The sequence below is a fragment of the Phocoena sinus genome, chromosome 11 (genome assembly GCF_008692025.1).
Source record: "Phocoena sinus isolate mPhoSin1 chromosome 11, mPhoSin1.pri, whole genome shotgun sequence".
Taxonomy (NCBI): Eukaryota; Metazoa; Chordata; class Mammalia; order Artiodactyla; family Phocoenidae; genus Phocoena; species Phocoena sinus.
Genome location: NC_045773.1, coordinates 25310205 through 25334886, shown reverse-complemented (window position 1 = coordinate 25334886; position 24682 = coordinate 25310205). Strand labels below are relative to the sequence as shown.

Here is a 24682-nt window from a genome sequence, read left to right as displayed (position 1 = left end):
ATATATGACCTCATCCCATCAACGTGACCAGAAACTAAACGACTGGAGGAATAGACATCCATATACCTCGTTACAAGAACTGCTGTATCATGCTGGATTCCACCTGGATGGTTCTTTGAATGCTGCCACTGGCAAAAGTTTTTTAATGTTGTCTGGGCATTAAAAGATATGGAAGGTCCTTCCTAAATACAGAAAAGAATTATGGTTGGTCCGTTGCACCAATACCAATTAGATATGCCATTTCGGATACAGAGAGAAGAAAGAAGAAAAAAACTTTATTACCTGTTCATTATGAATCACAACTAAGTTCACAATTACAATATTAATTAAATTTCCAATACTTGGGTCTTTATAGATAGAGGCTACCTGCAACCGAGATAAATTTTTCAAAGTTAATTGTGAACTCCGTGTAAGCAATAAGCAATTCACTTCTTATGCTGGGCTCCACCTCTTTTTATGGTTCATGCAACATATGCATTTTGGAGCTGTGAATTTTCATTCAGTCAACAAACATTTCTTAAAAGTCTCTTTGTAAAATTCATAGACGGCAGCTTTAGACAGTAATGAATGCAAACAACTTTAAATTTCAAGGTGTTTTCCAAGGAAACTGCATTGCCATGTAACTTAGCAGTTCTTTGTGCCAAAACACTGGATATTAACTTTTGATCAAGCTTTTTCATTCCAGCTGAAGCTGGATTGCCATTTATGGAATCTCACATGGACCACATGCTTGCTAATACTGCTGTTGTACCAACCATTTGTGTTCTCCACAACTGGTAACCTGTTTGTTTTTTTTTGGTTTGTTTTCATTATTATTGTTAATTACGAGAGCTAACATCCATTGAATGCTTACTGTGAACTAGATCCTTGCTGAAAACTGCACAGCAACATTCTGGGCTAGGTGTGACTATAATCTTTGCTCAACAGATGAGGAAACTGAGGCTCAGAGAAGTTAAGCAACTTGTCCAAGACTAAACAGCCAGCAGTGCGTAGCAGAGCCAAAATTCTCAGCCAAGGTCCATTTGACACTGAGGCCATGCTTGTCGGGAAAATCCTCAACAGGTCTGAATATATGGGTTAGAAATGGAGTTGAGTCTATGCAAGGCCTGACTAGGTTTTCCTTTCCCTCTTCCAGGACAGGAGAGGGCTGGGGCACATGGGACTGAGCTTGAGGAAGGGGGGTGAGGGAGAGTGGGGAGGGGAGGCAGGTGGGGTAAGGGTTGGGGAACACAGTGGGGGGTGGTTCACAGCAGTGCAGGGAAACACAAAGAGAACCACAGGCCACGGAGAAGGAAGGAGAAATTTTAAGTCAGTGATCCCAAACGGCTGCTTTTCATATTCATTGGGGGAATTTAATACAAGCAGATTCCCATTCAAATAAACTAGACTCAACCTATTAATAGGAAGGCTCTGCTGAGGCTTAAAATGAAGGCAGAGCACATGGGCTATTACGGAACAATCTCCAGTGTTTCAAGAAAACAGCAATATGTAACACCGCGCCATCTCTGAAAAAGAAAAAAGTGTAGCCATACATATGTGCTTAAGAAATGTCCAGAGTTGCCTTGTCCAACATGGCAGCCACTTGTCACGTGACCACTGAGCACTTGAAATGGGGCTTGTCCGAACTGAGATGTGTTCTGAGTGTGAAACACATACTGGGTTTTAAAGACTTAGTACGGAGAAAAGTTAGTCTCGTTAATAATTTTGTAAATGATAACATTTAGATATAAAACAAAATACATGATTAAAATTAATTTTACCTGTTTCTTTTATGTCTGTGTGCGGCTAACAGAAAATTTTAAATTACATGTGTCTATATTTTAAAAAAATTACGTGTGTGACTTGCATTATATTTCTATTGGGCAGTGCTGGTTAGAAAGACGGGCAAATAAACTTGTCACAGTGGCTGCCTCTGGGAAGGGGCCTGGGAGCCTGGGTGGGGAAAGGCACTTCAGCTTTCTCACTAGTCTTTGGATCTGCTTGATCTGTTTTTCAATCATGCAAATTCATTACTTTTTCAATTCAAAATGGGAGTAGAAAAATTCAAAATGGGAGAGATTCCTAAGACTCACCCTAGAGCTACTTAATTAGAATCCTGGGGAGGGGGATAGAGACATTTTCCAAAGCTCCACCAGTGCTTCTGATTCACAACCAGCATCCACAAGTCTTACTGGCGACCCACACCTGGCTGTGCAAATTCACGTGTCAAAGGGCACTGGTTTTGGGAAGTGGACAAGCTGAAGGTCACATGCAGTCCCAGTATCACATGATACTGGCTTTACATGACCATGGGCAAGCAACCCAACTCCTTTGAGGCTCAGTTTTCTTATCAACAAAATGAGAATGACAATGTACCTAGCAGAGTTGCCAGGAGGATTAGAAATGATGCCTTTTAAGTAAGAAGCACATTGTCTAACACAGGATAAACACTCACTATTGATGCCCATTATTGTCATTGTCTAATCTTATATTCTCTTCAGTCACTTGCCTGAATCGTTGAAATGCCAGCCCCGAATGGTTCTCCAAAGCACTGGGTGGAAACCCATTCCCCAATGGCACATTTAGGGACATCATAAATCACCTTCTTTTGAATGTACTTACAATTGACATTAAAGTTAAAATATAGTGTTGAAGGTTTGCTCCGTGGTATAAAACCATTCTGTTGTCTGCCACCACCATCACTTCTACAAACCGTGGATAGGATAAAAAACGTTTTGTTCTCCTGTGGGTCCTCTTTTCCCTTGTGCTGTCCGTCTTGTTACCATAGGCAGAAAGGGCCCTTTTGGTTAAGCTGCTTTTTAATACTGCCACGTCATCAGCCAGGCGGCTCCTCTCTCCCCATTTTCTCGTCCTCGTTTTCCTCTTGTCCTTACTGTGACTATTTTTGTGTTCTGTAACAAATCAGATGGCATGCATTACATTTTGAGCCACATCTATTTCACATTAAGAATTTAATTTGACACGTCTTAAAATGATGCCTCTGTCGTCAAATTACATACAAAATCAAGTTCTACACGCTGTGGAATCTCCGGGTGAAACTATCTGCGCTCTCATCTAAATGACTAAGGACTTGAAATTAGCTTTTCTGGAAGCTTCCATAAATGCTCACTTAAGGTGTTAGAAAATTAGGCCTGAGTTTAGGGGAAACAATTGCTTATTCTTTTCATTCAGTAACAAAAGTCTGGCTGGGGTTTAAGTGGTTTGTATCCATTGTTCTTTGCCATACATGGAGTAAGGGCCAACAGCACAGCTATAGAGCTCTAGAGAATGGAAATGGAAATGCTTCATGTACACCACTTTTCATATTCAATGAGATACAGTATAAAGCGGCCTAAGAGGTGGGCAAGCTAATAGACAGTACAAAGGAACTACAGAAAATGAATGACAAGGTATTATTCTCTTACTGTATTCAATCACTGTAATGCATGAAATGTAAGAACAGAATCACTGCTGTTCAGTGCTTCCAAATTTTTAATTAATTTGTTTCAGGGCTCAGTTGAGGAAGTAGATTCCACTCAGGGAGTATGAATAGGTAGTTGGGACTGTGATATATAATGCCAGATGAGGTCTCCTCATTTCTGATTCTAGCCAAGGTACCTCTTGTATTCTACACAAGCTTGCAGCTCACAGTGTGGTCCGTGGACCAGCAGCATTGGCAACTCCCGGAAGCTTGTTAAGAATATAGACTCACCAGCCCCACCCTAGACCTGATACATCAGAATCCACGTTTTAACAAAGATCTCTAGGTGATGCATATTCATGTTAAAGTTCGGACAAGCACTAGTCTCCAACTTGGTTTGAAGCTCCTGTTGCTGGTGAAAATATTCCATTTCAGAGCCATCAACCCCAGAATAAACAGAATGAGCATAAAAGTTCCTGCTAAAATATGCCTTGAGTAAAAACAGAATTTAATCAGTTATCTTGCCTATCAAATCATAAATGCGTTTCAGAGTTTTAATGACAATGGTTTGTAGGCCAAACAGGCAACAGAATTGCACAACTAAGAAATATGCTTTCCTAAGACACAAGAAATAGAATTTATTACACCAGTAATAACAACAAAAAAGTTATAAACTCTGAGTGGTTTCATATTTGAAGGGCTCAAATGTTTAACCGTTATAACCTATTGCTAAAACAATCAATTTAGGCCAGGATGTGTATTTTGGTCAAGTTGAGTGTTTTAGTGGTTGTTAAAATAGTGAAATCAGTCCAAATTGTGCAACAAGTTATATGTGGTGCAGCTATAGATAACATGACTAGCCCTAACTAAGCCTGGTACGCAGTAGGATTCAACATTAGACTATTTTTCTTCCAGTCTCTCTTTCAAGAGTATTCATACATGTATACCCGTGCCATATAGGTATCTGGGCTGTCATTCCATTTTTAAATCACTAGTGATTACAGAATGGATACTAGACAAGCACCTACTCCATGCCAGATATTGAACTAGGCTCTTTTACATATGTTATCTCATAATTCTTCTCAGGCTGAGAAAATTACCTCTATTTTACAGATGAGGAAAATAAGTCTCAAAGAGATTGAGCAACTCGTCCAATGTCACATACAGGATGTGGTGGTATCTGGAATCAGGCATGGATTTGATCAACACCCTAAACAGTGCTCTTTCTATCAGGCAAAACTGCTCAAGAGCTAAGGACTGAAATGGGCTCATGGTTTGGTTGACAGTTTCTAAACTGAGCCTGAACTGGAAAAAAGACAGTGCCTGGTGGATATTTTCACAAACACTAGCTTTTTACAACAGCTGTATGGAAGCCACGCTGAAAATTGGATTTTTAAAAATACATTAAAATGTGTTACTTATTTTGTGAAATAATACCCTTCATGTCTTTTGTAAATATTTTAATATAATTTATTATAATCGGTAAAGTTTCAAAGGTTTTAAAGTCTCTGTTGTTTTTCTATTCTCCATTTCATTATTCCTGCTCTAACCTTTATTCTTAGTTTTCTCTTCTTTTTCAAGTGTCTTAAAGTGGAAGCTTACATTATTGACTTGAGATCTTCTTTCTTAATAGAGGCATCTAAGACATAGCTATAAATTTCCCTCTAAGCCATGCTTTAGCTGCAACCCATAACTTTTGACATGTTGTCTCTTCATTTTCATTTATCTCAAAGTATTTTCCAACTTCTCCTTTGGTTATTCAGGAGTGTGCTATTTACTTTCCAAATATATTTGAGTTTCCCATTTCTCTGTTATTGATTTCCAATTTCATTTTACTGTAGTCAGAGGAGATAACTCTGCATTACTTCTATGCTTTTACATTTACTGATATTTGTTTTATGGCCTAGCATATGGTTTAGTCTGGAGAATGTTCCATGTGTTCTTCAGAAGAATTTGTGCTCTGCTGTTGTTAGATAGAGTGTTCTACAGATATCTGTTAGGTATAGTTGGTTTACAATGTTGTTCAAGTTTTCTATTTATTGGTTAATCTTCTGCTTAGCTTTCTATCCACTACTGAAAGTAGCATATTGAAAGTTTCCATCTATTACTGTTGATTTTTTTATCTCTCCCTTCATTTCTGTCTGTTTTTGCCTCACGTATTTTGGTGCTCTGATATGAGATGCATATTTGTTTATAACTGCTAAGTATTCCTGTGAAATGACCCTTTATCACTATAAAACATTTTGATAAACTTTATCAATAAAGTGAAGTAACCCAGTCAAAAAAGACCACATATTATATGATTCCAGTTGTATAAAATGTCCAGAATAGGCAAATCTATAAAGACAGACGTAGATTAGTTGCTTAGGACTGGAGGTGGAGTGGGGACATGGGGGGAGGCATTGATAGCTAATGGGTTCAGGGTTTCTTTTTCAAGTTATAAAAAGGTTCTAATATCGACTGTGATGATGGTTGCACATAGCTGTGAATACACCAAAAAACCACTGGACACTTTAAATGGATGAATGGTATGGCATGTGAATTATATCTTAGTAAAGCTGTTAAAAAAAGAAAATACGTCACTTAGTTTGTGAAAAGCAGATAATCTTTACTTATTGTCTTCCATAAATATTTTGACTTATCAGGTTAATTTAGAGAAAAGCATAACCACAGTGAGAAAAATACTGAGGAAACATTATATAGAAGTCACTCTTTGGACCATTCAGGGGAATCATCTCATCAGAGGGGACTTGGGCATGGGAAAACCTGAGGATAAATCAAGGCACTAATTGGAAAAAAGGTACACTTATTTAAGTAGCAAAGTTGAAGAAATTAAGGCATTAATCACTGAAAGAGATTTCTGACAGAGAACAGTGGTAACAGAGAAAAACCCATGTAAATTCTAATATACCTGGAAGACATTTCATTCACAGCTAATCTGTGTGTCAAAGAAACAATTCAGTATGCTTTACATGGTATAAAAATGCAGGAATAAAATTACTTCTTCAGAATCAAAAGCAACATCTTCTAATACATACTTCCCAGTCTTTTAACCATCTGACCTTTTACCCTAATGAGTTAGAATAATATTTATTGACCTAATAATTAGCCCAACTAAATTCTACCTCATTAACCATTTTAGCAAGCAGTTTTGAATTTGGCATTACAAAGAGTAAGAGCTTTAAAGATTCAAATATTCACTGTGACTACAAATGCAGGAACATTTTTACTGACGATGGAAAAAACAGACACTATGACTGGTATATCTACTCAACTCTCTGGCCTCTGAATAGAAATTGTTAATATCAGAGAACAATTTCTACCAAGGGACACACATTGTTAGGATAAAAAGAAAGTCATTCACATTTCTCTTCAGTGACCTTTTAGCATAATGGAACTGAGACTAGTATTTGAAATTTGCAAGGTCACTTTGCTAATAGTTTTATCAAAATGAGCTACATAATGAAATTTCACCCTTATAGATAGCACAGTATGAATAGTCTATGTACTTTTGCTCTTCATTTCACCCACAGACAGCTTTATGCTTGTTATTACTTTTTATTGAGATATAATTTATATACCATAAAACTCATACTTTCGAAGTATACAATTCAGTGGTTTTTGGTGTATTTATAGAGTTGTGTAATCATTTCTATTATCTAATTTTAGGATATTTTTATTGCCACCAAAAGAGACCCTGTACCCATCAGCCGTCACTCCCCATTCCCCCTTTACCCCCCATCTCTCAGTAGGTGAGCCTCTGGCAATCACAAACCTATGTTTTATATCTATGGATTCTCATTTCATACAAATGGAGTCATACAATATGTTGCTTTTTGTGTGTGGCTTCTTTCAGTTAGCATAATGTTTTCTAGGTCCATCCATGTTGTAGCATGTGTCAGGACTCTATTACTTTTTATTGCCATGTAATATTTTACTCTAGAAATATACCACATTTTGTTTATTCATTCATCAATTGATGGACATTTGGGTTCAAGAACTCAGCTGAATAATGTTGCTACAAACATGCATGTACAAGTTTTGGTGTGGCCATGTTTACACTGCTCTTAGGTATTGCTGGGTTGTATGGTAAGGCTATGTTTAACATTTTGAGCAACTGCCGGATTGCTTTCCATAGTGGCTGTACCACTTTCATGCCCCTTCTTGAAGTTCAAATACGACATTTAGAAAGGAAATCATTTTTTCATGGTTTTTCTTGAAGGATTCCTCAGAAATTAATCATGTTCACTAAACTAAATAGCTTATGAGCAACCTGGCCTAGTTCAAATCTTAAAGTAGCATGCTGAACCAAAGAAGATATACAGATGGTACATAAGCGTATGAAAATTTGCACCATGTCATATATCAAGAAAATACAGATAAAACAGCCACGATATACCAAAATCCAGAATGCTAACAACAACGAATGCTGATGAGGATTTGGAGCAAAAAGAACTCTCATTCATTGCTGGTGGGAATGCAAAATGGTACAAGTCACTTTGGAAGACAGTTTGGATGTTTCTTACAAAACTAAACATACTCTTAAAACACGATCCAGCAATCGTGCTCCTTGGTATTCACCCAAAGGAGATAAAAATTTATATCTACTCAAAAAACTGTACATGGGGTGTTTATGGCAGCTTTATTCATAATTGCTAAAACTTGGAAGCAACGAGTATGTCCTTCAGTAGGTGAGTGGGTAAATAAACTGTGGTATATCCGGACAGTGGAATATTATTCAGCGCTAAAAAGAAATGAGCTATTAAGCCATGAAAAGACTTGGAGGAATCTTAAATGCATATTACTAAATGAAAGAAGTCAATCTGAAAAGGCTACATACTGTATGATTCCAATTATATGACATTCTGGAAAAGGCAAAACTATGGAGAGAGTAAAAGGTCAGTGGTCGCCAGGGGTTGGGGCAACAGAGGAATGTATAGGTAGAGCACTCAGAGGATTTTTAGGGCAGTGAAAATACTGTGTATGATAGCATAATGATGGACACTTGTCATCATGTATGCGTTCATATCCACAGAATGTACAACACCTAGAGGGAATTGTAATGTAAACTATGGACTCTAAGCGACAGAGATGCATCTATGTAGGCTCATCATCTGTAATAAATGTATCCCCTGATGAAGGATGTTGATGGTGGGGAGGCTCTGCATGTGCGGGGGCAGGGGATATATGGGAAATCTCTGTACCTTCCTCTCAATTTTTCTATGAACGTTAACACTGCTCTAAGAAAACCCAATTAAAAAAAGTAGCATGTGATATCTCCAAGAATCAAATGCACATTTGTATTCAGAGAAAAGTAAAATATTTTGCCATTGGAACCCTCACATGTGCATGTAAACAAATTTCGGCACGTTAAAAAGCTCTAACTTGCAGTTGTGTGCTTTCTAATGCCAAGTCAAAGGCACTATAGTCATAATGCTTTATTCCAAGAACACGACTTAATGTTGACTTTTACAATTGCTTCGGCCTTGAGAACTACGAAGGGGAACGGTGATGCTTACACTACTACTAACAGCCACTGTTCTAAGATCTTGTGCTCTGAAGAAAGCAAGCTTCAAGGTCTATTTGACCTTGGGCAAATAACGGACATTTTCTCACCCTCATTTCTTCCACTTATAAAGCTGAGTAAGAACAGAACAGTACCTCTTCCAAGGAGCTGTTTTGAGAAACAACTAGAGATCATGTATATAAAGTATGCAGCACACAGGAAGCAACCAATAAATTTTTTTTTTCTATTTTTTACCAGTTATAAAGTCATGTAGTGAGTTAGAACTAAAAGGAACCATTTAAGGGAGAGAGACTATTCTTCTGAAAAACAATTTTCTGGCTTAAAATCATTTTAAAGACAAGCTGTTTTACACCCTTAAATGACCTTTTTACTTCTATTAGTAAATGGCCAATTACGTCTCTTGGCCTCAGTTTCCGGACCTCTTAAATGGGTATATAAATAGGTGTTTCCACCTTAAGCCTATTTTGAGAATTAAATAAGAAAGTGTGTAGAAAATTCCTTGTAAATTATAAACTGAATTTTAAAATATTATTTTTTGCATCTATTTTGTGCAAGGCACTTGGCTAAGTTGAAATAAACAACAGCAACAACAAAACAGAAGCAAAACTTGGGACCGATCTTTAAAAAGAAAGTATCATGAAAATTTAAGATGGTATCAATATTAAAAAACCTGACAGCTAGAAACTTAAACAACTTTTGCTTATTTACTGATAAGAATGTTTTAAATGAGCTTCATTTCACATTACCATGCAACAAAATGCATACAACATTACTAAATAACTGGAATTATTTTAGAAAATAACATCCGGGCCTGGTTATTCTGCAGTTACTCATTGAGTGTTTCCTACCCACCGGGGTTGCGCTAAGGAGATCCGCATGTTAACTTTAACAGTTGGGAAGTTAATCATTGCTCTCTATGTTTATAAGGTTTATCAAAATTTAACTGAATTTTCCTTAAGGCACTGAGCCACCTTGTGACCTCACGGTCTAAGTGGGCAGGGGAACCACAGCACAGGACCAAAGGGAAGACTGGCGAGCAAGGATTTTAGCAAGTCCCCTTTCTGCTCCTCCAGGACTTGACAGCCAGAAGGAAGTGGACAGGGAGTTGGTAGTGGTTTCACACTTGGATTCTGGAGCCAGACCAGCCCTGGTTCACGTTCCTGCCCTAGCGCTGCTGTAGCTGCCCTTTCTTGGGCAATTTCCTATCTTAAAGGCTCAGTTTTCTCATCTGTAAAACGAGGATACTAACAGCACATACTTTAAAGGGTAACTGTGAGGGTTAAAAGAGATAACACGTAAAATGCCCGTGGCACAGAGGACGGTGCACAGGAAAGATCCATTAAATATTTAATGCGATAAGGATTTTTAGTTGTTATTGCTTTACCAGTAGTATGCAAAACAGCCCCTCCTTATGAATTAGAATGTTGACGTCAGGGTGTCTCAAACAAAACCATTCTATTTTTGAAAGAATCTTCTAAAGAAAAGGAGAGAGGGAGGGGAGGAAGGAAGGAAAGTCATAAAGACCAGCCCCTGTTCCCTCGGAACTTCCAATCTAGGCTAAGAGGCACATGCAGATTGACGTGGGAAGACCTAGTCAGAGATGTAATTAGATGGAAAGAAATGCCACAAATACTTCTGCTTTTCAACTGGCTCCAAAGGCCAATAACATACAGGAAACAAAACATGTAAGCTGATGGCAGCTCCTGGCCCTCTGTTCTAGTCCCATCTAAGATCTGCCCTCAAAGAGTTACTCAATGAAGCCTTCAAACGGGGACCCCATGGGATGAGAATCACAGTCTACTGGGATCAGAGGAAGATGGGTAAACAAGCACAATATGGGGGTGGGTGGGAAGAGATAAAACATAAAAATGAAAATAGCCATAAAACCAATGAATTTCTAGTAAAGAACAATGTGTTTCCAGAAACTGGGTGGGGAAGGAACTAAGGGAAGGAATTCTTCTGTGTATATAAAGGTCTAAAGCATATGAATGAAAATCACCAAGGTTTAATTTTTTTTAGCGGTCCTCCATTTGATAGTCTGTAAAACAACAGTGAATCCCTAGATACTCAGGAGAGTCACGTCCCCAAACCCATTTCTCTGGACGAACTGTTAGCTTTTGCGGGGGAGGGGGAAGTGGCATGCCCAGCATCTAACAGTGCTCCACGGACAACACCGTTGGGACATGGGTGCAAAGGGCAGTGGCGGGAGAGATTTCCTTTTTGGCTGGGCAGGACCTTTACAGACAGTGTTTCCCCAGGAGTGGTTTACAGAATGTTTGTCCCAGAAGATACTTCCAAAAACAAATCAAGTGGGTTTGCAAAATGCTTTACACAGCATTCACATCTGGGACTTTCTGCACACACGTTAGCATTTTAAGAGCCCTGAGAAGTCTTGCAGGAAAGAAACCAGTCTACATTTTGTTCCTCCATCGAATTGGGAAACTTATGGGATCTTGGCCAATTTATGAGGGGATTGAAAAGTCCCTGGAAATAGAACAAGATGAAGAGGAGTGTGTTGATGGCTTTTCCTTTCAGGGACGGAAGGAGATGCCACTGGGAGAAAACAATTGAGAAGCTTCTTCTAGTTCAAGGGGCTGTGATGGGTGACAGGTGGCGGGTAGTGGGAGGCGTGTTTGAGGGTCATCACACCACCTTCCAATGGGTGGGTGCCTCCACCTACCTGCGGAGGTAAATTTGCTGACTCAGGTGTGCAAGCTGGGACACTTGCCCCAAAGGCCCTGCCGCACGCTCCCTGATTCAACATCCTGCAGCTCCTTCAACTGCATGCCGTAACTGCTGTGACGATGATACTGTTACGATAATACTGGCTAACGTTTGTTCTACGCTTTCCTCTGTGCCAGGCACTCTTCGAAGAACTTTACATGGATTAACCTGATTATTCTTCACAGCGACTATTAGAATAATGGACAGGGACTATTATCTCCATTTCATAAATGAGGAAACTGAGGCACCCTTGAAATAACTTGAGAAATTATTTAAAGCACATCTATTTGAAACAGTATAAAATGCTGAACATACCCGGGCCTGTATTTTACTGTGAAATTGTTTGGTTTTGCTATTAATAGCCTGCAAAATACCCCTCAGGAAATGTTGGTTTTGACTCATTCCAGCTCTTGGCAGTAAGGGGAGATGGGCTCCTTCTGCCCAGCGGGATCCCAGCTGCCCACAATCACCCCGCACTGTCTGCAGCCTGCTTTTGATGGCTGCTTCACAGGCCCCTTTGTGACGTGGCTTGGGATCTTCCAGACCAGCACTCTCCACGAGGAATAGAATGTGAGCCCCACATGGAAGCAAGAATTTCTAGTAGCCAAATTTTAAAAAGTCCAAAGAAACAGATGAAACTAATTTTAAGGATATATTCTATTTACCCTAATACATGCAAAATATTATCCTTTCAACATGCAGCACCAGCCCCATTTCTAGGGCTCAGGAGCCACATGGGGCTACTGGCTGTGGTACAGGGCGGTGCATTCAGGAGGCAGTATGATGTGCTGATAAGAGCTTCAGAGTCAGGGAGATCTGTGTTCAAATCCCAGCATCTGTGCATTCAATCTGTGGGACCTTGGCCAGGTCAATGAAGCCCTCTGTGCCTCAGTTTCCTCATCTGTGAAATGGACATAATAATGGTTCTTCCTTAATAGGGTGGTGGGAAGGGCTAAGTGACTTAATACACGGAAAGTGCTGAAATAGGGCCTGGTGCAGAGTCAGCGCTCTAGGGGTATTGGCTGTGGCAAATCATTACTAAAGATGAACAGCCTTTTTATGCTGGAATCAAGGGGCTCCGGCTATCTGCCATTTCACTGCAGCTCTTGGGTGGCCCTGGGATGCCTGTGGCGGGTCTAGGTACCACTCCCGTATCAGAGATTAAAGAGCACTTGGACTGGAGCCCTTTAAAAAGGCTTCTAACCAATTCTTAGGGAGTATATATCTCCCACATTCCTTTGATACACAAGTCTCCCAGTTTACAGGCAACTGAGGACGAGTTCACACAGCAGGCCTGCAGTAGAAACCCTTCTTCATCCTGATGTCCCTGTTCTGGCCACCATGATCGTGAGTGGTTGCAGGGACACACTGTACTCTGGCCACAGGCTGAACCCACCAGGGACCCTCCCGACCACAGGCCGACATCTTGCAGCACCCTGGCCCAGCTCAGATATTTAGCTGCTATACATTCAGCTCTGGCTCTGACAACTTACTCCCTTAAGCGAATTAAAAGCCTAATATCTTTCTCTAAAGTCTTGATATAACTTCTTAACTAGTTTATAACGTCTCACTAGTTTATTCTTAACTATCCTTACACTTAAAATAAACCCAGTAGCACTCCCAAAACCTCATGTGAATTGCCCTTTTAAACATACCCCTTCCAGGCACCATCCATGGACAGCTTTTCCTTGACTTACAGCCCGGAAAGAACACAGGACCGGGAACGAAGAGGTCTGTGTTCACGGCTCACTTTTCCATTCGTTTCAGCTCTAGGATTACAAATTCCTTCAGAATTCTGACCCTTGATCCTCTTATCCGCAGAGGCAGGGACTAGAAGTTCTCTAAAGTTCCTTCCAGTATTGAAAAATGATGAGTTCTTATATTTTACGAGTGAAAAATGCCAAAAAATGAAGTCCTACGATTCAAAAATGGCAAAACCCAACAGTCTCCTCTCTTGGCCACTTAGAGAGGGTATCAAAGAAATAACCAAATGGTACGCAGGGTGGGCAGGTAGAAGGAGACAGAATAACTGCAATGGAGAAAGACCAACAGAAAAGAAGTGAGGTATGGCTGATGTTAAAAAATATCAAGGAAGGTTTCATATATGTGTCTCCAGTACTCACTGCAGTGTTTATTTTGGACCTGCTAAAATAGGTAATAGTTTCTGAAAACTATTTCTATACCCTAATTTGACTTGTTACAGTGGAATAGCATCAAATGTGAGGATTAGGAAAAAAGGCTTAAAAGGAAAAAAACTAACACATAACCAAAGTTACCTTTGGAAAACCATTATACTGCCCACAAAGCACAGCACAGGAACACTGGGGAATAACAGAGTCATGTCTCCCACTCTTATTCCCCCAAGAATGTGGTCCATCCAGGGCTGGGTCTTGCACTACTAACTTCTATGTGTGTCTCTGTCTCACTGTCCTTTGGTTTTCTCTCCTGTGTGCATACATGTGCAATAGGACATAGCTGCATTCTTAGGAACTGACGGCTTCCTTTGTAACTATTCTCATCCATAAGCCAAGAGGAACCCGTTCCTATCATTAACTACACGGGCTTGAAATTGAAAGTTGTGTTTCCAGATATCAACCAGAAATAAAAACAACACTATCCCTTTCTGTTGGCACAGACAATGGCTTTGAATAACCAGACCTAAGTAAGTCTTTCCTAGTCCCTTTCTCTGTACCTGTGTCTTGGACAAACACTAAACTTCACTCTCTACTATGCTTTCCTGCAGTGTCATCCAGCATGAAATCCACCAGACATGAAATGTTTGCAATAAAAAAAAGAAACCATGTATGAAATAAGTGTCTGCAAGTGAAGTGAATGAAAAGACAAGCCGCAGTCTGGGAGAAAGTGTTTGCAAACTACATGTTTGATAAAGGACTTATATCAGAATACAGTATAAAGTACTCTCAAACTTCAATAGTACGAAAACAAACATTCCAATTTTTAAAAAATTGGAACAGATTTGAACAGACACTTCACCAAAGAAAATACACGGACGGCAAATAAGCACATCATTAGTCATTAGGGAAACGTAAATTAAAACTGCTACGAGATAACACTACGCATCTATTAGAATGGCTAAAATAAAAAAATAAAACCAAACGAACAAAATACTGGCAATACCAAGGGCTGGCAAAGATGCAGTAGACCTTTTATACCCTGCTGCTGGGACTACAAAATGGTACGGTCACTTTGAAAAGGAGACAGGCAGTTTCTTATAAAGTTAAACATAACCCAGATATCTCACTTCTAGGTATTTACCCAACTGAAAACGTATGTTCACCCCAAAATCTGCATGCAAATGTTTACAGTGGTTTTATTTGTAATTGCCAAAACTTTATCCCTCGACTGGGTAAACAAATTGTGGTCTCCCCATACGATGGAACACTGTTCAGCAATAAAAAGGGATGAATTACTGATACAAGCAACAGTGTGGATGAACCTCAAATGCACCATGCTTAATGATTCTATTTGTATGACATTCTGGAGAAAGCCAAACTACGGAGACAGAAAATGGGGGCTGCCGCAAAGCACAGCAGGAATCATTCTCCATCTTGACTGTGATAATCGTTACCTGACTGTATGCCAAAACTTGCAGAATTATACACGAGAAAAGACGACTGTTTCTGCATGTAAATTACACCTTAATAGAAAAAAATGGAAGAAAATACTAGAAAATATTAATGGAAAATAAAAAGATTTGTAAAATATTAAAAAAAAATATCTTAGCAGAAAAATTCTGAGGTCCAGCACATGAACGTGAACTTTTTCCACACACCACAGGTTAAGTGCATTCTCAACACGCCACTCTAATTCCAATGTCACGTGAGAGATGAGGAATCAATAAAAAATGAACATTTGCCCCTTGTTTAATCTTACTCCCTCTCAGAGTCCACCACCCACATGAATACACCACCATATCTTGCATTTCTTCCTGCTCCTTTTTTGTGATATGCGGAACACTTCGTGCTTATTAGTGAGCTGCAGTTGTACGGAATGTCCATGCAGAAGTCTCGGCCAGACACGAGCAGACTTTGGTTACCTGTAAATAGCTACAATAATGATCCTATAATAATCTGATTATCACAAAGAAACTAACTTTGGCAGATGCAAATTTAAAAATGTAAACCTCCAATTACATCTCAATAAAACTGAAAGAAACAAAAAATTTAAACCTCAATTATATGAGTAAATAGCACATTGTTAAATGAATGGGTTTAGATGAAAAGAATGCTCCTATGAAGAGAACCGAGAGATTCTCCAATGTCTTACTTCAAAAACCTGCTCAGGTGAAGGTCTGAAAGCCCTCAGATTAACTCCAAGTACCTCCTGCCACTGGCAGCCTGTACATCTGATGACAGCCCTCTGTCCTAGCTAGGCTTCTGCCATTTCTTACATCCCTTCCTTAGAGGACATGCATCTGTTTCAGGAGGTTACTGGGAAGATGAACAAACTAGCAAGTATCTGTCTGACCCTTTTCCTTGGGGCAGTGAATGGGTTTTTGAAGCAAGGAAAATAAACCACCCAGATTTGATGACAGGTGACAGGGAAAGCCCCTGATTTGGGATCAAGGTGAAGCAGGCCACCCTCGGGCCATCTGTGGATCCAGAATCTTATCAAAAGGCTCGTGGGAGGGGACAGGAAAGCACATCATACATCATGCAGATTAATTTCACATCCAAACCTAACTTGATGTTCTACATTCCCAACTGCAAACTGGCTCTTCTGGGCTTCAGAACACAGGTGAGTGAAATTCTTGAATGGTAGCTAAGGTAGGCTCAGTGAGTATTGTAAAAAAAAAAAAGAAAAAAAAAAAAAGAAGGCTATCAAGGTACTCCAGACAAAGAGTCAAAAACCAACCTAACACACCGCCTTTTGTGCTCAAGGAAATTACTCTGATAAGTGGCTCATTCCTGGTGGCTTTGTTCTTGCTATGTGCTCTGAGTTTGGGGGCTGACCCCGCTCTTCCAAACTCGTGCAAATGCACCCTGACCTTATGATAAAGATGAATCAAGGAGTAAAAGAAATGGAAAGGATAAAAAGGGCCATAGGGAACATAAGTAAAAGTAGACCGAAAATAGTGATTTTCACAACAACAGCAATGACAACAGTGACAAGTTCCTTAAGAGACCTAACAATCAGTTGCAATGGTGTGGACCTTGTTTAGATCATCATCTAAACAAATGGACTGTAAAAAGGCATTTGGGGGCAATCAGGAACATTTTAACATAGATACTGTTTAGGTGATATGGAGTAAATCACTGTTGATTCTGCTCACCCTCCCAAATACTATTACAGTTATGTGAGAAAACATCCTCATTTTTCAGAGGTGCATACTGGAGTATTTAGAAAATGTCATGATACCTGTGTTTACTTTAAAATACTCCAACAAAAAGGAAAAATAAGACGCAAATGTGGGAAAAAAATCTTTGTCATCATTAAATGTATATGGTGCATGCTGGGGGTTCATTTTACTGCTGCCTCTATTTTTGTGTGTTTGAAGATGTTTGTAATAAAATGCTTCTTAAAAAACGTGATGAAAAATTTTTTTAAATTAGATGAGGGGCTTCCCTGGTGGCGCAGTGGTTGAGAGTCCACCTGCCAATGCAGGGGACGCGGGTTCGTGCCCCGGTCCGGGAGGATCCCACATGCCGCGGAGCGGCTGGGCCCGTGAGCCATGGCCGCTGAGCCTGCGCGTCCGGAGCCTATGCTCCGCAACGGGAGAGGCCACAGCAGTGAGAGGCCCATGTACCGCAAAAAAAGAAAAGAAAAGAAAAGAAAAAAAAAAATTAGATGAGCACAGTTCCTGTATTAGAAGTTTCTTTTTTACTCTGCCAATTTTTTTGGAGTGTTGCACTATTAATACGAATGTTAAAACAAAAGAAAAGCAATTATTTTAATATAAATGCCACAAGAAAGATAAAGGTGAAGAAATAAGCTCACAACTTCACTTATTTAAAACAGTGCTTTTCTAGAAATTTACAGAGGATTTTAGAGGTCACTGTTTTTATTGACTATTAGACCTAAAGTCCATTGAAAAATATAAAAAAGGGAAAAAACGTATAAAGATGGATGAGGAACACAAAGAGGTAAATGAAAAGAAATTAAGACAAAACAATAACCCCCAAATGGCAGAAACTATCTTTAAAGAGTCCACTCGGTCCTGGGTTTGAAGGCCAGCTGTTTCCCTTACACACTGTGGACAAGTTCATTCACATCGCTGAGTTTAGTTTTCTCATCTGGAAAGTGGGAATAACTGGCACGTCTTCCTCCCCGGAATATGCCCCGGGAGTAAATGGAAAAACTCATAGTGTGCTTTCACACTGACCAGCACATGGTTCCTTCAGTGTGGCCTGTTCTTAGGCTACAAAGTTGAGGGGAAGGATCTGAGGAGAGAAAACGGCTGTGGGAAAATGGCAGCACGCTGGCCTCTCACACAAATCACTAATTAGCCCACAACTACCAGACCTGCTTACATCCAGGCAGGACTACGAGGGCAGCCAAAGCTTCTGTCACTGCCTGGAACCTTCAAGCTGTCCCAGGATTGTTTACTTGAAGCCCCCCCTCAGAGGTCTGCTCCTTACCTCCGTCTCTCACTCCATTTGGGCCCAACTTTCAGGGCAGCTAATCTAATCAGCTAATCTATGCTAAATTATTAATGGGATCCAAGAGGTTAATGTGTAACAAGTACACACTCCAATGGAGGCAAGCTGGAGACACAGGCCTCCGTGAGTCATCAGAGCCTTGGTGGGAACTCCGGGCAGCAGGCAACCCTCCTCATATCAAATCAAATTCTACAAAGGCATTTTAAAAATTATTAAAAAAAATAATTCATATAAAAATGCAATCGGGCTTCCCTGGTGGCGCAGTGGTTGAGCGTCCGCCTGCCGATGCAAGGGACGCGGGTTCGTGCCCCGGTCCGGGAAGATCCCACATGCCGCGGAGCGGCTGGGCCCGTGAGCCATGGCCGCTGAGCCTGCGCGTCTGGAGCCTGTGCTCCGCAACGGGAGAGGCCACAACAGTGAGAGGCCCGCGTACTGCGAAAAAAAAAATGCTCTGAAAGTTTAAGTGAAAAAGGATTTTCTAGGTGGCAGCTTCCATTTGCGTTTTCAATGAAGTCTGGCTCACAGCATAGCACCCTGGAATCAGATCTGGGTTCAAGTGTCAGGCCCACTTCCTACCAGCTGTAGGACTTTGGACAAGTGACTCAACATCACTGAGCTATAATTTTCTCAGCTGTAAAATAAGGATAATAATACCTACCCTGTAGTAATGATGAATGAATTACATATGACAATGTACGGAAGTGTGTAGCACAGTGATTCCATAGGAGCATCCTAAGAGCCCCCAAAATGATGGCTTTAATCAACATCTTATATTTCCCAGTCTTTGCGATAGCATCCTTGGGAGCCCAACCAAGAAGTGACAGTACATTCTAATGGGGGTGACGGGCAGAGTCCCCAGTGCCTAACAGAGACTAAGCCATGATAATCCCATCGTAATCCTACGGTTGGTTAGTCTAACAGCCACAAGGCAATTTAGCTGGGTGAGGATGGAGCCTCAGCTTTGACCAACCCTGGTGTCCCAAAGAAGTAGCCACGATGCAGGAATTTTATCTTCCTGGTTATTGAGATTATCTCATTCCAAAGGCAAAAACATGGTGTCTTGGCTTGGCTGTTGCTCCCCGGTGACCAGTGCCACGGGGCTACAAAATAACTACATGCCACCACCCCCATTTCTTTTAAACTGCATTTTTTGGACTGCATTCTTTGATTATGAAACTATTATAGAATCACAGCAAAAACTGTATAAAAATATAAAATAAAAAGGGAAGGACTGCCTATGTTCCTACCAATAAGAAACAGTCCCTTTTACATTTTTGTGCACGTTGCTTCAGATTTTTTCTTTATACATATATGCTCCTCCACACGCTTCGCCATCATTCAAAAAAAAATGAGCTCATGCCCTACATACAACTTCATCACTCACGTGTTCACTTAATATATCTATTTTTGTGTTTGTCTGCCATCATTTTTAATGGCTGCACAGGAATCCATCAAATGCAGACTTCATAAATCATTGATGTATCCTCCAACCGAAGGCACTTAGGTTGTTTTCAGCCTTCTGCTATACTGAACAACACCAGACTGCTATACTGCTATACTGAACAACACCAACACAATTGTCCAATTACTTCCTTAGAAGTGGCACTGATGGGTCAACAAGTGTACAGTTTTTAAATGCCTTATGAAAAAAACAAAACAAACCAGCTAGCCTTGCTGACATGGGAGGGTGAGAGAGGCATTTGAGTAACAGCGAGACACTGTCTTTTAGGCCCAGGTAAACAAAACAGCCTTCTGTTGGCCTTCTCCCCTGCCTTCCCATCATTCACCTACTGGGAAACACGTCTCCGTCACTAATGAAAACAACTAAATCCTCCTGTGCAAAATCCAGGGTCCAAGAGCGAGTGTCTGTGAGACAAAACTGGGGGTGTCATCTGGAAATGCAATGTGAAGGATCAGCAGGAAGTGGCTTATAAAGGCAACAAACTCTCCCAAACGGCTCCCACGAGCCTACCACTTAGCCCACATGATGTGCAGGGCGGGCAGGCAGTCACCTCAGTGACCTCAACTGAGGACCCAGTGGGTAGTGGGGGACGAGTCTCAAGGGCACACTCTAAGGAAGAGAAGCCATGCCACACTCCATCCTGAATTCTGAGGGACCCACCAACAGGATGAAAACCACAAATCGATGCAGACGCACTCAAGTGGCCCGCATGCATACACACAGACACAACCAATGAGGGCATAAGAGAAACAGAGTCACTGGGCCAAGAGGAAGTCGCAAGAAATAAAATTTCAAAATGCTGCATTAGGTACAGATAAACATGCAGACAGAAAGGGCTCTCAGTCGTGCTGCTCGCTGGCAGGGGGACCCTGGGCAAGTCCCTTATGGGCCCTCTATGACCAGGTAACCAAGAAGCTCTAAGCTTAACCACAGAGATCTGATTAACTTTGGGTTTTGCTATTTTGAGTTTTCTTTCCCTGGCTATGGTGTTTTAATTTCTATTTTTACAATCTTTTTTTTAAAAAAAATCTCCCTTTCAGTGACTGTCTACCATCTGTCCCGGGAGCTTCCATTGTTGCATACTCATTTAGTCCTGACTACCCCCTTAGAAGGTATATGTTATTCTTACTGTATGCTCTAAACGTGCTTGAGGTCACACATCTAACTGGAATAAAGATGGTTCCTGGTTTTATCCTCATGGTACAGAGGAGTTACTCAATAAATAGCTCATGGCTGAATGAATACATTATGTTGTAGACTCCTTTCTAAACCCATGAAGTTTCCACTATATAAGAATCCTTCTACACGTGTCTTTTTGATAAAGTTATCTCAGAATCTTTTTTGAAAATTAGACATACATCAACAATCAGAAATGAGCAAGACTTCTATTCCATCTATAGGAAACAGGCGTCACCGCCACAGCGCCCTGTCCCGGGAAGACCGTCATAATCCAGCAACTGAAGGATTACACCTAGCTCAGCATGGGGCTTCCAGGGGCCTGTTCCCAGGCTTGGGTGACCTCAAATTCTGATGGTTTCTTGTTGAATATATAGGGTATCACTCCTGGAAATAAGTAACTTAACATCCCAGGCCTACAGTTTTTGCTCATCTGGGTAGAATTAGCATGTTGACCTAGAGCTAGTTTCCTCTAGCTCGAATATTTCATCACCCTATGAGAAGAGAAGATGGAAAGCAGTGAAGGAGAAAGCCAAGTCCAGGGCAAAGGCAGCACTGGCTATGGACAGTGGTTACTGCCCTAAATCCAACTTTAGCGGGAACTCTCACATTTAGCTGAACTTCTGAATCACCTGGAGCACTTAGTAAACCCACTGATTCTTGCTCTATTTCACTTCCTTGCAAGAGGTGTTTGTTTGTTTGTTTAAAGACTCTGCATGAGGCTCCCAGGGTACTTCTAAAGTTTATCTCTGATTACCAACCGCTGCTCTTAGTAGGGGAAATCCCTGAAGCTGAATGAATTGACATTTGCAGAGAGGATACTTTCCCCTCTGGCCAGAGGGACTTCTCCCATCCCCACCAGCTTTCACTCCCTGTGCCAAGGCTACCTGGTTTTGGAGGTTTCCGTGACCTGCTGGTCCATCCCTCTAATGGCTGCTGGTGAACTGTGCCATATTCCAAAGTTCTCTCCAACTGTTCTGAGCCGCCTGCATCTGAATTCAAAGAAGGGGTGCAGAAGCAGCTGGAAGAGAGAAACCAGAGTGGCATAGTCCAGCAGCAACCTTTGAAAGAGCCAATCAAAACTGCCAGGCTTCTGATTCATCACACAGGGTGAAGGAAGGGCCTGTCATATCGGTCACTGGCAAGCAAAAACCAGAAAGAAAACTAAAAGTTGGCACTGGTGATTTGAAAGGTGGCACTCAAAGGCCCCCACCAATAGTTAGAACCCAAATAAAGCTGTTTTGAAAAGTTAAGCCATCTTTTGTTGTCCTCAATCTTTACTTTTCCAGATTCCCTCCTTTTTGTGTTTTTAACTGAACTTGACAATGACTTGTCCTCTAGTCCAGAAAATCAAATGTCTACTTAACTGGATAATTAAATTGAAAAGTGAACCCTGAGGATTTTTGGAATGATAGTATTAAGAAAGACTTTTCTCTTCCTCTCTTGAATCACGTTATTTCCTTTTTATTACATGATATATGTATGTTTTAGACACATGTATAAAATATGCAGTGGCTATTTCAGATTTCGGAATTCAAGAAGTAAAGGTCAAAATTCTTACTAGCATGGTCAAAAAGATGTGATAAATGTCTTGCCATTGAACTTGCCAGCAGCTGGCAGTCGTGGCACCCTGGCTATTGTTTCTGAGTACACCCCTCCCTCAGACTCCCACCTCCACCCCTTGGCTCTGTAGAGAGTCTAACTGACAGAATAGTTTAGTTATGTTCCATCTAGCCCTGGTGGTTAAGAACACAGGACTGGATGGGATAAAGCCGAGACTTAACGATGCCATATGCTACAACTTGGCTGTACCAGGTTATAAGCAGCCAATGTCATCCCTTGTTAAAGGATTCACTTTAGAAGTAATAATTCCAGGGGAGTACAGGACTTCACACCCTGTCACAGTGGAAGAACCTGATACAGATACAAGATGAAACAAGTGATCATTTTAGGAAAACCCCCTTTGTCTTGAATTTTGGTCTTATTTGGAGAAGCAAGAAAGACCCTGAGAAGTTATTTAGTTTGGGGAAGCAACTTTTGAAAATAAAGAATAGGGAGAGGGATAAATTTTCAGAAAGAGGAAGTCCAAGAATAAAAAAGACGGTATTTTAACAAACACCCTAAAACACAGGACCAAATGCATGGACGGTTTCTAATGATACTCTATCATCAGAGAGAAAGTAACAAGGCTTCAAAGACAGTGAAAGGGTGCTTCAGGACTGCAGAATGAGAAGCATACAGAAGCATAAGCTTTCCGGTGTGCCCGGAGGACATGCCCCTGACATTGGCCAAGTGTGTCAGCACCGAGCCTCAAAGAATCTGACCAGGATGGAAGAAGATCTATGGTGGGCATATATGCACTCGATTGACACCTGACAGTGCAACCCACAGCTCCATTCCTATACTTCCTGAAGCCACAGAACATTAACTAAACTGAAGTTGACTGGAAAATTCCCATAAACATATAGAAGTTTTTGTGCGTTGCATTTGTTAAGACTTTTTCATAACCCTACATTGTAAAAAAAAAAAAAGTCCAAATGAATAGAAAACACCAACCCAGCAAGAAAACACAAGCAATTGCTGATTGAGGATACGGCGACAATAGCCTCAAGACATTACTAAAGCGTAAGCCTAAACATGAGCAACTTCAACAAAAGAGGCAGCTCTGCCCAGAGAGGGCTTGGAGTCACTGCTCCTTGAGTCCGAATCCTGGATTTGTCACTTATTCACTGTGTGACCTTGGACACGTTACTAAACCTCTTCATAGTCTCCACATTTGTACTGATACAATGGGGATATACCTACCTGGCTTGAAGACTGAATGAAAGACAATGTAAATGGTAGGGCTCTGCAGCCTGTGAAAGGGCTACATCTTTGTAGCCTGGCAACTAACCCAGCTCACACAGCGGGGGGTCTCTGCTGAGGGAAGAAGCAAATACCTGAGGTGTCACACGCACGCCTTCCTGTTGAGGGCTCTCTGTGAGGGGTGCTGCGCCTATAGATAACGTGGGGTTTGTTTTGCTCCTCTTCACCTTCTTGCTCGTCAGTGGACAGCAGCGGTTCAATAAAATAATCCCCATCGTGGGACCGGAATGTGCCCAGCTGCAAATAAAGAGAGATGAGAGGTTGATTTAATATAACTCAGCCACTGGGAGGAAAAGGACAGTGGAACGTTGCCAAGTGAACAGCACCATTACCCAATCCCTTTCCCATGAGGGCTGCTTAAACTGAAAAGTCCTCCTGACATATTTGGAAAAGCAGTTGTTTCTTTTGTTTGGTTTTTTTTGGTTTTTTTCCCACTCTCTGCCATATCAGTACCTCACCCTTGATTGGACTCTACTTTATCGCACCTGCTATCCAAAGCTGTCTGTGAGAAATACTTCCTTGGTGCTCAAGTTCTAATTATACACACTCCTACAGACAGTTGAAAGAGAGTGTTTCTGTGCATTAAGACAGCCTGGAAACTCAGGGACAAGTATCAGCCCCAAAAGCAAAAGCCTACCCAAGGAAGCCTTACTATGACTTCAAAATAGCAAGCATGTTTTGACCACAAGGCACTCAAGGTGGTGCCACCTGTGACACTGGCACACGAGTCTCTTACCACCCCTTCCCTTGGCCATAGGGAGTGACACGGGATAAGACTTTGCAGTCAGGCTGCCAGAGGTTCCAATCCCAGCACTGCCACTTACCCACCCACCTTGGGCAAGTTCCTTAACTGCTCTGAGCTTCAGCTTCCTTGTTTATCAATTAAGGACAAAAATACTTACTGTCAC

At 41.0% G+C, this 24682-nt stretch overlaps 1 protein-coding gene across 1 annotated transcript in view; it reads right to left on the bottom strand.

Annotated features, from left to right (window-relative positions):
* ADAMTS9 (ADAM metallopeptidase with thrombospondin type 1 motif 9) overlaps window positions 1-24682 on the bottom strand; it is a 172844-nt gene that overhangs the window by 142653 nt on the left and 5509 nt on the right. The window contains exons 3-6 of the mRNA XM_032648471.1: window positions 23849-24011; window positions 2602-2891; window positions 283-366; window positions 67-182 (exon numbers count right to left, since the gene is read on the bottom strand). Coding sequence (XP_032504362.1) covers window positions 67-182; window positions 283-366; window positions 2602-2891; window positions 23849-24011 — 653 coding nt within the window. The remainder of the gene's footprint in view (window positions 1-66; window positions 183-282; window positions 367-2601; window positions 2892-23848; window positions 24012-24682) is intronic.